Source organism: Cimex lectularius, unplaced genomic scaffold (assembly GCF_000648675.2).
Source record: "Cimex lectularius strain Harlan isolate CLEC.00 unplaced genomic scaffold, Clec_2.1 scaffold153, whole genome shotgun sequence".
Classification (NCBI taxonomy): domain Eukaryota; kingdom Metazoa; phylum Arthropoda; class Insecta; order Hemiptera; family Cimicidae; genus Cimex; species Cimex lectularius.
Genome location: NW_019392833.1, coordinates 471,988 through 486,504, shown reverse-complemented (window position 1 = coordinate 486,504; position 14,517 = coordinate 471,988). Strand labels below are relative to the sequence as shown.

The window sequence follows — 14,517 nt, the reverse complement described above, 5'->3', positions numbered from 1 at the left end:
GCCCCTGAACTATACAACTCAACATTGGGCCTGGGAAACATATAAGCCCGAATGAGACAACTTGCACTGGGCTTGGGAAGCATATAAGCCCGAATGAGAAAATATGTTACAAGGCCTGGGGAGAACATAAGTTTCCATAAGACCACTCGCCACTGGGTTGGGGGGAACATATAAGCCCCCGTACTATACAACTCAATATTGGGCCTGGGAAACATATAAGTTCAAATAAGACAACTCGTCACTGGGCCTTGGAAGCATATAAGCCCATATGAGAAAATACGTCACAAGGCCTGGGGAGCATATAAGTTTGAACAAGACAACTAGTCACTAGTCCTGAAAAAGATATATCCCATTTGTCTTTGAAATTGCAAGAAGTCGATAAAGATGCCGTCATAAAACCAAGACCTTCATGCCAACCCCCTAGTTAGCACCTTTTATCCACACCCTTTCTGACAATCCTCAAAGTCTACTAAAACACCACAATTTCACCATTTCCTCCCTAGTGAGGAAAGTGAATAAGAGTGTAATTAATGGATTTCTAAAAACAACAAAGTTGCTCTGACATAATATAATAAACAAATAGAAATAAAAATAATAATTTAAAAATTTATGAACTCATCAAAACCTGCTATAAAAAATGAACTTCTCAAAACCCGCTATACAAAATTTTATCAATCAATAAACACACTAATCTATTAGTACATCAATTCCAACCCTATCTGAAAATCCTCCACGACGATTGAAGTGGAAGTGGCCCAAAGACTTTCTGATTGAGTGAAGATTGAAAAGATTTCAGTGTGAAGGAGTGTTGCTATTGGGCAACTTTTACAAGAGGCTCAAATGATGAATTCAACTTTTATGAACATATTTACTGAATACAATATTTGTAGTTGTAAATATCAAATAAATGTATTTAAAAAATTAATTGTGCCAGGAATGAATTGTACTTGAAGAACAAAGATTGACATTCAAACTTCTTTATTTAGCTAAATAATGTTAATCATAATTGTGGCAATGCAGTTTTTAATATAAAATTATACATTTCTACAGGAACAAATGCTACTTACATTATATACAATTTTTTATATATTTACTAGATATCCACAGATAAAAAAAAAAACAATAATTAGACAGTGACAGTTCTATGCATTAAGTCTTATTCATAATACACGTTTCAAATTTTTCAAAATGAAATTAGCTGCCTTTCAAATTTTTTAAACTTTCCCAATAAATACATTTGTGTCACAAAATTATCAAAGATTTTCCATATCAATCAACCTTATTAAGATTAATTTTTTAAAAACTACAATGCAATAAATTAATGCTTATACCAGACTTTGCACGGATTATTGTGCAAATGGTCGGTTTGGCAGTTATGCTGATTATCAAATTATCATATTACAAATCAGCATTATTATCTAACATTAAATACAAAAAAATATTGAGCTATAACTGTGACAGTGTTACTCAACAGTGACACAGCGTTCCACGTAAATGTTAACACCTTAACATTTGATTGCACTTGATTGTTGGTAAACAAATAAATAAAACAGAAAAAAACCATAACATTCCACTTATTTTAAATTTGATATAAATTATGAAAAAAGTGAGGGTGCTACTTTAAACAAGACATTCTGTGATTCCTTTGAAAAATAAATAAATTTCCATAAATACAATTAGGAAGGTAACAATATAAATATTTTTTTCTTGGAAGAATATAAAAAAATTTACAAAACAGAAACAATCTATCATGATAGATGATAAATGAAAAAAGAAAATTATTGATGATCACAGTTTAATAATGAAATGTTCAACTATCTCAGATGCACAAAAAAAAAAGAAAGAAATGTAAATGGATGGAAATGAGAAATGATGAATAATCCAATGGTGACAATGTTCAGCTGCAACGAAAGTCCTGGTCCACAGTTTAGATGATTGAAGTGATGAGCCTGGCCTTGAAGTTGACTATCCTCTCGCTAGTCTGGGCGAGACGCTGCAAAAAAACACACACGTACAGTAGGGTATCGAAGAATAATTGTAAGAAGTTATAATAATTACAAGAATGAGGTCTTGGATGAGGGAAGCTACTCCTTTGTTAGCAACGACAAATAATCTTGTCAGAGGTCCAGGTACACCTTCTCCGTAATGTCCTTCCTTGGGTTCTTCAAGTGCCGCATGTCCTTCTCCATGTGATTGTCCACTTCCTGCAACCAGCTGCCAATACCCACATTTTATTGATTCTTGATAATTTTTAACGGGAATGATTATTTATTCAAGGAGAATTCCAATTTTTATGCACTCACTAGAAAATTTTTGATAGTCTAAATGGCATGTCAGCAGCTTTTCTTTCTATTGTTGGGCTTGTTTAACAGAACGTTTTCAATATGTTTCTTATGACTGTAGTAGTTATTTAAATTAAGCAATACTACTTATAAGCAATAATAAGAATATTTTATTCTATTGCCCAAGTATAATATTCATTTTCAACTAAGTTTTTAGGTAAAAATAATAAAAAAAATACATTGAGTTGTGTATTTTCAGTATTCTACAGGAGTCGATTGAAAAATATTTTGAAAAAAATATTTCTTGTATTATTTGCATGCTAAAGATATTTGGCTCACTATAGTACAAGCTGTTTGCTGCATAATTGACAAATATGCTGTTTCTATTGATTTTTTTTAAGAAAAAAAAAGTTGTATTGTGTATTTTCAGTGTGTTCTATAGTAGATGGTTGAAAACTATTTTGAAAAAAAATATTTCTTATATTATTTGTAAGTTAAAGATGTTTTGGCCCGTTACTATAACAACAATGTTTGCACCACAAATGACAAATATGCCATTTCTAATGATTTTTTAAGAAAAAAAAAATTGTATTGCGTATTTTCACTGTATTTATGATGGCATGATTGGTTTTGCCCAACTACAGTATCAATGTTGCAGCATAAATGACAAATCTGGCGTTTTCAGAGTTTGAATTCGGAGAGCAATTTTAGTTTTTCATGTTTGTCATTGAAAAGAAAGTTGTTTACCTCGGTGGTTGCACAACAGCAAATTTATTAATGTGGTCGAATAGGCCAACACTTACGGATTTGAGAAATTAGATATTTCTCTGAATATATTAATCAAAATTCATAACAACTAATTAAAATTGTTTATTAAGTTTTATTCTGTACAATTGTTCGAGAGCAATTATAGTGGAATAATTGTTGAGCTGATCAATGAAAAATGTACAAACTAGATGTAAACTTTTGACTTAAGAACATTTTTGATCATTTTAACACAGTGCCTATTTAACAATGTCAAAACGAAAGAAATTAGTTCGATTTTTCTAAACTAATGTGTCATAAAAAAAAATATCAACATTTTTGAAATGTTATGGGGTCAAGTATTTTAAAAAATGTTAAAACTATGATTACGATTATTCAAGAGATTTGTTCAGGAGAACTGTTGTTCACAACCGTAAATATTCAATCGATATAATATTTATGTATAGATTTAAAATGGGGAGAAAAAAAGATTATTTTGTAAGAAGGATTAGTTAAATCATAGTCTTAAATATTGTTTAAGGATTTTACTGAAAATTATCCTAAGGATTAGTGAGTGCAGAAAATTCGGAACTGCTCCTTTGATTGTGCCATTAACAGACGAAGGTTGCTCATGGGACCACAAAGGTGTATAAATGAATGAACTTTAAGTGTGGGAATGTAGGGCATGGAAACGGGAGGCTTGGAAATAGTTGCAACACTAATTCCAATGATTTTTTTTTTTTTTCGGTGAAACTCAATTGTTATTTCGTTCACACTTGAGTCTTAATATTTACAATGTAACAAGCTTATTAATCACCGTTTGAGAAAATGGGAAATATTGGATAGAAAGGTTTTATATAAATTTAAATTGAATTTTTATTTGACTTTGAATCGCGACATGCAGAATACTTACTTTTGGGCCTATTGTTGTGTTTGGATTTTTTTTTTGTCAATTTCTTTGAATAATTTGATAGTTGATTATTGTCATAATGTCAACAGTCTGTACACACCGTCTTGCTAGAGTCCATAAGGGAGTGGTTAAAACGGCCATGTTTTTAATACAGTCAGTCAAATTGTCAATTTTCACTAAGGAACAATGTCGTAAAAAGCAAAAAAACAACGAAGAAATTACGACAGATATAAACGAGAAGGTTGTTAGCTATTGAAGTGAAAATTAGCAACAATTAATTGAATGCACTTTGTGATAGGCTTGTGTAATTTACTAGGCGTGGCAAAGAGAAAGTGTAAACGGCTCAAATTCGGACACCCGCACAAAAGATCAAAGTTATAATCTAAAATGTTAAAACTTTGAAAAATGTTTATTCTGACCAGTGAGTTTTCGTCTTTTGGCTATGTGTTTTCTAGTTTGCTGACCTTTTCCTTTCAAAACAAGCTGTGAACTTTAAAAAAGCAACTGGTATTTTGCTTTCTGGTCAGAAGAAGGCACTTATCGCGCGATACGGTTCAGAATCGACTGTCTTCTGTGTTCTATTGAAAAAAAATGTTTTGGTAGTTATAAATAAATTGTTGCAAACAGTTACAAAGGCTTTCCATGAATCTCCTTCGGTCTCAGATTAGCGGGTTGACGAGGGTTATGGGATTTATAGATGAAACGGAACATGCAACAGGGTTCGGGATTGGCATTTATGTTCTTTTCAAAAAGTTATAAACCACCACCTTAGAAAATATGTACAATTGAATCTCCATTCTTTTCACTCTTTATGTACAAAATTAAGAATCAAGTGTGGACATTTTTTAAAAATACGTTACACCAATCGTGTCTTTCATGCTTTATGAAAAGTTACAATTACTCTGAAAATAAGAGGAACAAGGATTTTCGGAGGACCAAGGAGAATTTCAGAGGGTGTCGTCAAACCTTCGCAACTATTATGTAACAATTTTTCTTTCTTTATACTTTGAATGTAAAGAGACAAAAATTAACAAGGTTTCTCCCAAGAGTTGTTGCTTATGCTGTAGGCTGTGTGTTTAAAAGATTTTTCACCAGTATCAAATCAAAAGCCCAGAGGGTCAAAAAATCAAAAACTAGGTTTACTCCACCGTTATTATATTTGAGAAAGAAATCGTTTAAACTTATATGAACGATTAGTTCGATTCAATTAAAACGTTGAGTACATCACGTCATGAATACGTTTTCTATTGCAGTAAATTCAAAGAAAATGAATAACAGATTCAGTCAGAAAAAATTATATAAAAGACAAATTCGTTAATAAAAATTTAATCTATTGAAATACAAAGGTTAAATAGTAATTTCTTATAAATTTTTCAACGTTTGTTTTTGCAAGTAAGAAAATCTAATAATAATTAAACTATAAATAGTTCAATAGAACTAAATTCAAAATTTTCTGTTTTTAACTAATAATAATACGCCTAAAACAAAGAATGGATTTCTCTCTAAATTTAAAAGCAATTCTGTTTTTAACCTAAAACGATATGGATCCCCCCTCCGAAATATGCCGCCAAGTACACAATTTGATTTTTAATTTCGTTAAAATTTTAAATTTTGTGAGGTTTTATAGTGGATATTTCGTCAAAAGTGTCTCGAGTTGGCCCAAATTCTCCAACCTACTTGCACCGCTAGGGTAAATAAATACTTACTCAATGAAACAAGGAGAGCTGTCAGGTTTTCTTTGCCTTGAATAATTCTATGTTTTCAATGCTAATTGAGACACTGTTCTCCTTTTTAACGAAGCCCTGAATTCACTAACAGTAAATTTGATACAAGTTGTGAGTGCAGTTGTGAAATTCTCTTCTTTATCCCAAGAAAAAAAAAACACGTTTCTGTTGAATAATTGTAGAAGTTAAAACTATAAAATCCACTTGTAAAGTATGAAATGTCAGTACTTATAATTTATCCGTCACAATTAAATTGCCTATTAAAAATATAGTTACATATTGATGTCTAAAATATAAAAGAAAATTTATTTTTCCGTAACCATCGAAGAGTAAAAGATTAGCATTAGAAAAATGCACGACATATTTATCAATCTATTTCTACTTCAAAAATACAACTCAGAAGAGGTAAAATTTAATAAATCGACCCCCTGTCTATGAAAGATTTTTTTTGTCTGTTTTCAAAATCTCCATTACAGGAAATTTCTTTTTCTTACTGTTTAAGTTGTATTTAGTGCAGCTTTGGATAAGTGCAATTCAAATTAATTTTTAAGTAACTTATCTGGATCTGGTAATCAGTACAAAACTTGCTCTTTTCTCCTCTCTCGTTTCTTGGACGAGAAAAATCGGATGCCGATCCGTTGAAGATCCATAAACGTTACAGCTCGGTGATGCTCGACTCCTGAAGCTCAGCAGTTGATTCTGGGTTATTTGTATGAAATAATTCAACAGAAATTAACAGTATTGGTGAATGAGAAAAAATACCAATTGACAATTCGTATCGAAGGTTGAGAGAGAGATTGGCATTTCTCAACAAATCAGTCATTTTTTTGTTCGTCTCTAAGATCATTGTAATAAATGATGTGTTAGTATGCTTGTGATGTAGAAACACTGGTAATTTTCATTCTTATTAATAAAAATAACATTTATAGCTTTATCTATCACAATCAGGAGATAAAATACACTTTTAAAGATTATTATGTCTTGATCTTCTTATTTTCAACTTTTGTTCTCATTCCATTGAAGCAAATATCTATCCATGACTGAGGATTTATTGCCGGTTGTTTTATTTCAAATAAAGTCTAAAAGGAAAAAATGGTCAATGCAACCTTGGTCGAGTCCCATTTTTATGGTTTGAGAAGGCAAATAAAAAGACTTGGTTGTACGTAATGAATTGAATTTGTAAAAGTGTTTCTGGATTTTGAAACTCCTTTAGTGGAGGATATTGACTGTAAAAAGGGATAGAGCGTTTTTTAGGCCAACTCGATTAAACTTTATTCTAAAATTTTCAACTTGGTCCGTTCATTATTTGGCAAAGTTGGTCAACGAATCGCGCCTGGGCGGATTCCCGTCAAAATTGACTTTGACTCATAGACAGAGTTTTTGATTTAAACTAGCGTGACAAATGTCGAAACCAACCTAGAGCAATTGCATCCTGGGAGAGCCTTTTTTTCGACCAATTTTCAGAATAGTTCCTACCGATCTCGCTGACTGGTAAGTTGGTAGACCGGCGTCATCCGTCCCCGCCAGGACTCTGTACACGGTCCCCGCCATCCTCGCTGCCCTGTCCGCCGACCTCTAAGAACACTGTAAATTATTCTCAAGACCTATTTCACTGAAACCCGGGCCAAAAATTAAAATTTTAAACCATTTCTTTCTTTAAAAAAAACAACTCATTTTTTGGTTTATTTTTTTAAAAAGAACGTTTGATTGTTTAGATCGTGTGCTGTACATCACTATTTATTGTGTTTTTTGTATGTTTTACTTTTAGATTAAATTAAAAATTTGCTTGGTATTATACACAAAATTGTACATTATGTACAAAATGAAAACTGATCAGTAATTAAATCGTTTCTCACCCATTCTAATCTAAAACGATCCGCCTTTCTAATTCTTTTTAAGACGAAAATTTAAATTTAACGTGACCTAATGAAACTGGTATCGTGAGCGGTGACTTTAATGTTAGATAAGAGGGAATGAGTTACGACCGCCCTATTACGAAAGCATAATGATTGAAAATGCACTACAATTTTTGCGCACATATTTGTACTGAAAATGTGTGTTACATCAGTCAAATAAAAATAAAATAGTGTTTCACAGATCAAAACGATTTCTCTTTTCACAAAATACGCGGAAGTTTTGAAAATTGATTTTTCCTCGAGCTACATAATTATTTTTCTATTTAGAGCAAATAATTAATACAAGTCAAATACTTGATTTTTGACATTTTACTTATTGGCTTTTAAAATCGTTACTCATTCAAATTTTGTATTTAAGGCTCCCCAAAAAAAAAATGGTCCAGTTAAGGATCGTTTTTTTCACCCGCCCTATCAAATATGGTACCATTGGCATGTACGTTTTACTTTACATCCATCATTATATCATATTACATAAAATTGACTCATTTTGCATTTAGGTATTATATATTTTTATAAACAGTACGTAACAAGTCATTGAAACGAAAGAAATCTCTGAACCTGTTCCAAGAACTAGTCTTCGATCTTGCATAAGACCCGAAGGAACCTTTTTCCCTTTTTTTTTTTTTCTTAACCTCCTATACACCAAAACCCTCGTGGCGAAAGATCAGAGTCGGTCTCGAAATGGGTGAAGGTGAAGACGAAATGTCTTAAATTAGTCGAATAATGAGTTAGGGAAATGTTAAAATAAGGAGATGAAATCGCCCATTTTAACACTTTATCCAGAAAGGATTCGATTTGAAAGGAGGCTTTCAAGGCACTCTTGTGTTAACAATCACTTTTTTTTCCAACGGAACCAGGTATAAATAAGCATTGCAAAACTCAAAACGACTTTTGTCGCAAATAAAAATTAATATAATTCAATTGATTTTATGATAAATCAAATAAAAAGTGTGTATTTACAGGCAGGAACCATTATAAATCCTACCCAAAAACAAAATTACTTCATCTTTGTGGTAGGTGGTTATATAAACATTTCATCAGAATTCACCGTCTTCATAAAATGTCTCTGAGATTAATATAAAGGAACGTTTGCCTTAAGCAAGGAGATTTCGTCTCAGAAAGTCTTCTCCGCCCGGGCTTAAATTAAGCAACGGGGCTGTTGTTCGGGTGTGGATGGACAAAATGCACCTGTACAAGTCAGGTCGATGTGATAAGGACGTGTTAGTGTTGACAGATTGTGCGGGATAAAAAGCCGTCATGCTTCGTGAATTAGTCGTTCAAGCCTCATCTCACATACAAAGAACTCACCTTGTCTTCAAGGGGGGGTCTCTACTTAACTACATTACGTCTTGGAAATCAGTCATCTCGTACGTTATGTCAAATCTCGTCCGTCACTATTCAACGGTAATAAATAATGTCCCGTCTCTTCGATTCTGCAAAACAACTGTAATAAAATCAACAACAAATTCCAACAAAAAGAAATGATCAATTCAACCCGTCGACTTACCCTCTGTTAAATTTAATCAAACCGAACATGTTTATAAATTTAACGTGAAAAATAGAGTTTGATTTTTTTTGTCTAACATACTGTTATCCGACAGTGTTTTTGTCTCTTACAATGGGACATTCCCTGTGTTCAGTTAATAAAGGAAAGGGGCTATCGTTGGGACCGAGGGATGGGGTTTGACTCACCCTGATGACATCAAAGAGGAAGTTTCCGGAACCCCCACCTGAACCCCCAGCGTCTTTGCCATCAGAAACACCAAGGTTAAAGTTCAGGAATCTCTTGTTTCTCGGGTCTTCTTCTTCTTCTTCTTCGTCTTCCAACTCTGAGCTCTCTCCTTCGTTATCATCAGCTACTTCATTATCTGCAATTAAAAGTATACGATATGAAAGCTTTATAACAGTAGCCTAAATAGAATTAAATATAAAAACTTCACTGATTTTTATATATTCTCTATTCCCAACCAATTAAAGGTAAATGACAAAAAAAAGTCCATTATTTATGAAAATTTTCAGTCAGAAACTTATACACAGCAGTCGATCAAATGCTAACACTTGATTTATCTCTTGCTCACATTGTTTCATAAAACTGAATAGCAAGTCTGATTTTTGGTACACTGATGGATCAAAAATGGAATAGATGTAGGGGTAAAAGGCCCTAACTATACTCTAGCAAAGCCCTTTGGACTAATCCCAGCAATTTTCCAAGCTGAGTTCCTCGCACAGAAGTTAATAAAGAAATATATGAAGAGAGTATAGATTTCAGACGGCCAGGCAGCCATAAAATACGTTTTCAATTCCAGACTTGTCTAGGAGTGCCTAAATTGCCTAATGGCTCTAGAAAAACTCAAGATTATCTTAAGGCATAGAAGGAAATGAACAGGCTGACCAATCAGCCAAAAAAGTGACAGCCATCTAATCCATGGGACCACAACCACTACAGGGTGGACCGGAATGGGTGATAAAGTTGGAACTTGAAAAATGACTTGAGAACGATCCTCAAGTACTGGACAAAAGCAAAGTGAAACAAGCTAAGAGATTCATAAATCTCTCAAAAAGGAAGGGGAAGGAACTCCTATCTTTCAGCAGGCAGGATTTGAGAAAAATTATAGACCTCTATACCGGCCATTCCCCTCTTAACTATCACATAAAGAAGAGCAAAGCATAGAGGAGGAAATAGAGACATCGGCGCATATCCTTTGTGAATGCTTCACTTTCACATCACCCAACATGGTAGAGCCACTTCGGTTAGGGAATTTTCACAAAAAATATATGCGCAAAGAGGCACCGAGGAAAGTGCTTAGATGATGGGTAGGAAATAAATTTTTTTTTATATTGGGCCTATTGTACCCATTATCTTATTAAGAAGTTCTACAAAATCAGGATGGACACCATCAAACAATTGAAAATGCTTATAAGAAAATTTCTTATAGGCTTATAGGAAAAAGTGCGTTTTCCAAGGTATGGATATAGTTTATAGAGGTACGAGGATACTAATACTATATACTTAGGTTACGTTTCTTTTATAGGTCGCAGTGCTCCTCGCAGAGAGAACAGATACAGACGGATGCCATGTTACGAGTGTCCATTACTCCAAAATACAACTTTACTAAAACGTGCAAAGTACTGATACCAGGACGGGAAAAATAAGCCAACGGAACACCGCTAAAGGCAAATTCCTACTGATACACTGACGGCTCCAAAACTGACAAGGGCTCTGGCGTTGGAATGGGTCCGTGGTCATTGCAGCTTAGAAGAAATGAAAAGATTGATATGTTGGCCAAAGAGGGAGCCAACAAGGATTTTCTATGTCTCGATCCATATTGAGGCCTAGCAACTTGTCACAGAAGAGAACACATCTTAAAATGCATTGTTAATGAGTCCATAGTTTGGTGGAATGGACGCGAAGAGATTCATAAAAGGCCATCCGTAAAACTTACAACGAAATTTTGGTTGGACTCCTGACAGGGCACTGGCACTTAAGAAGGCACCTCACCGGAGGAGAAGACCGCGGAACTCATTTATGTTTTTGTGAAGATCTAGGTGTAGATATTGCAACTAGGAGAAGAAAAGCCGCAAGCGTGATACTACACTAAGGAGCCGCTGGCAAGTCTATGGAGGTTAAATCGATCTACTCAGGTCGAGGTGCGGAAGGTCTTGCGGCCACGTCTTTTAACCCTATCCGTATCCGTAGGTCGCAGTGGAGGAAAGGGTTTTTAAAATCTCAAACCTTAAAAATAGGCTGATATTTTATTAACGAAAGGGACAATTTCATCTGTTGAGCATCTTCAGGTTTTAATATTGATTTTTAATTAACGATTTTCTCTCAGGCCGTTAGTAAAATTTGGCGTACCTCCGGTAGCATCGGTGTCTTGTTCCTCAGAACTGGCCTCTTCTTCGGCAGCGGCTTCTGCCTCCCTTTTCACTCGGACCTCCTTCACCTGAGATTCGGCGACGGCATTTTCCTGTTTCATATAATACAAGGGTTAAGCGGATGCATTGGAAATATTAACAAAAATAAAATCATCAGACCTATTATTTGAATGCAAGATTGAATCGAAACCATAAAATAAAATGGAGTAAAAACTACCTACGTTCATTGGCTCTACATACATGATTTTGTTTTAATAAAAATCCATTAACCAATAGTGCTAATAAACTAACATTATTTAATTGATAAATAATTATTATGATATTATTACATTCTTGCCAAAAATTAAAAATTAGGGTTTCTAAGTCCAAACTCTAATTATCGTAAATAAGCTGACTCTCTATTTTGCCTTTATACTGTATAATTGTTTTATTTGTAGATTCAACATTTTTAATGTTGGATGGTTATTTTAATAAAAAACATATTGTTTTTTTGGTAGTCTTGTTTGAGCTTTAAAACGAAAAAATTAATGGCACATTTCCGTGTAGCACAGTTACATAATTGTAGTCACTTTAAACAATAGAACCATGTCAATATTGACATCCACTGTATTGATTTTTCCAATAAAGTGGAGTGGTCGTCCGAAATTGACTTCTTGAGAAACCGGCTCAACTTAGAAACCCTTTTTATTTACAAAACCAATACTAAAGTACACAATTCGAAATCTTTATGTTAAAAAAGCCCCTCATGCCAGCCCCATGCTCTGTACAAAGAGATGTAAAAAAAACGCATATTTAGATACATAAACCATCCCATAATTACAATTTATTAAAAAAAGGTAGGAAACATAAAGCCTAGGGCTAGCATTAAGTAAAAAGTCAACGTCCTTTCCACTTTATTTCAAAATAAACGAGACGTGGACTTTTCATACGGAGCTTAGTAGCGAATATACAACAAAAAAGACAAGCTAATAATTAACAGGGTATAAATTTTATATAAAAGTAAAATCTCGTGCAAATATGAATATACAAACGAACATACAAAAAAAAAATGAAAATAGAAAAAACATGCTTCAAACAGATTGAACATTCATTTTGACATATGAATTAGAATGCTCTTGAAAACATTCATGCAAAAATAAGAAAAAAAACCGAAGAAAATGTTAATATTGTATGAGAAAAAAATTAGAATTTAAAAAATGTGATAACAATAAAAAATTGTTTTGAAAATTCAAGAATATGAAAGAGAGCTGTTATTATGTGCTATATTAGTCGTATCATTTCGAAAACACGGTTATTATGAACTTACAAATGAAATGACTTAAAAAATAATTTATTCATCGTTTTCCCACGTCGTATTTACATTGAAAAAATTTATTTACAATTTTTTTTGTTACAATCTTTCGGCTGGGAAAACGACGAGATGGAACGATTAATTGAAAAATGATGATGATAAACGATGTCCGGTGATGCAGTTTGATGACAGAATATCTCATAGCGTCAGATTATATGAGATAGGCTAGCACTTGACCCATGCACATTGTTAGTATTATGAAAACAACAAACATAACGCAGAAAACATGAGCAATGAAGGTTAATCCACTCGTTTTGGACTTTTGACTGTTTTATTTATTCGATTAATTGAGGAAACAGGAATAAAATTGTGTCAATGAAGAAATAAGAGAGATCACATTATGCAATTCGGCCGGATAAACTTGAAGAACTTTCTCAAGTTGAATCTATTAAATCGTGCTTAATTCTTGATTAAAACAGCAATCGCATTTAAGCATTAAATCAAAATCAAAATAATGGAGAATCAAATAGTTTTTATTTTAGTTCAAAATTAATATTTAGAAATTTAAGTTTAAAAATGAAACAACTTAAGTTTATTATGGGGTTTTTTTATGTTCCAGGCTAAATATGCAAAATTTTGATTGTGGTTAATAGAATAAATATTTTATCTTTTAAAACAATCTATAAAATTGTGGATGAAAGACTTTTTTTTAAGGTAAGATCAAAAAGATGGCGATTTATTATTTGATCAGAAACCCGGTGTTTATTTAAATTGGATTATTTTGTAATTGGAAGGGAAGAGGAGTAACGAGTGAACCGAAAGATGAAAATGATAGAGATTTGCCATCGAATCATGTCATTTTTTTGGGTCAAGTTACCCCATCTGGGCTGACGGTGGTCGTCGCATCCGACCCGGCTTCCGTGTTGTCCGTCGAGTCTTCGTCTTCTTCATCTTCATCGACTAGATCCGGCGGATAGGTCGGGAGGGTGATGGATATCCTCCGATCGTCATCCGAGTCACCGCCGCCCCCACCGCCTCCGCCTCCGCCTCCGTTTAGTACTAGCCTTCCGACGATCCGGAATATGATCCTTGTTAACTGTTGTATTTTCTGGTCGATCATCTATGAAACATCTGACTCTTACCTTTCATCGTTCTTCCCATAAATAAAATCAGTGACACGGAAAATTTTGTCTTGGGTTAAAAGAGAGTAAAGTCGGTGATTTTGAGCCGATTCAAAGACCCTATGGGCCTCATGATGTTGGCTTCGAAGCAAGAAAGAAAAGGACGAAAAACCGCCACTTTCTTTGCTTTTAAAGAAGTGAAACATATTCCATATTGAAAAATGCCCTTTCTATGATATCAAAAATGAAATCCGTTTATAATTTATAGTCAACTTTACACCAATTAGATATAAAACCAAATTTAATTTAATTTGATTTTTAAGTTAATCATTTCACGTAAATTAATGCCGAAACATGGTCATAAATCTAATTGTGCAATAAAATATTAGAAGTACCACAGTGTAAGGAAAAGGATTAAAAAACGATCATGGTCATCGTTCTCATTCAACCACTCTTCAGCCTTAATAGGAAAAATTCTCTATAATTATAATTAATAATTTGATCAGTTTGATTAACTCATCAACAATTCTTGATTTGTATACAGGAACCGTTACTTTCATCAATGAAAGAATCCTTGTGCGCCTTTTTAAACATAGTACATTCGACAAATGTAAGTACATTTATTAATTTTTTTTTCAAACGTATGCAAAAAA

At 33.4% G+C, this 14,517-nt stretch overlaps 1 protein-coding gene across 1 annotated transcript in view; it reads right to left on the bottom strand.

Annotated features, from left to right (window-relative positions):
• Positions 1-961: 961 nt before the first annotated feature.
• LOC106670577 overlaps positions 962-14,517 on the bottom strand; it is a 36,155-nt gene continuing 22,599 nt past the window's right edge. Inside the window, exons 4-9 of the mRNA XM_024228551.1 lie at positions 13,621-13,863; positions 11,433-11,544; positions 9,269-9,444; positions 7,137-7,235; positions 2,059-2,214; positions 962-1,993 (exon numbers count right to left, since the gene is read on the bottom strand). Coding sequence (XP_024084319.1) covers positions 1,928-1,993; positions 2,059-2,214; positions 7,137-7,235; positions 9,269-9,444; positions 11,433-11,544; positions 13,621-13,863 — 852 coding nt within the window. The 3' untranslated portion in view covers positions 962-1,927. The remainder of the gene's footprint in view (positions 1,994-2,058; positions 2,215-7,136; positions 7,236-9,268; positions 9,445-11,432; positions 11,545-13,620; positions 13,864-14,517) is intronic.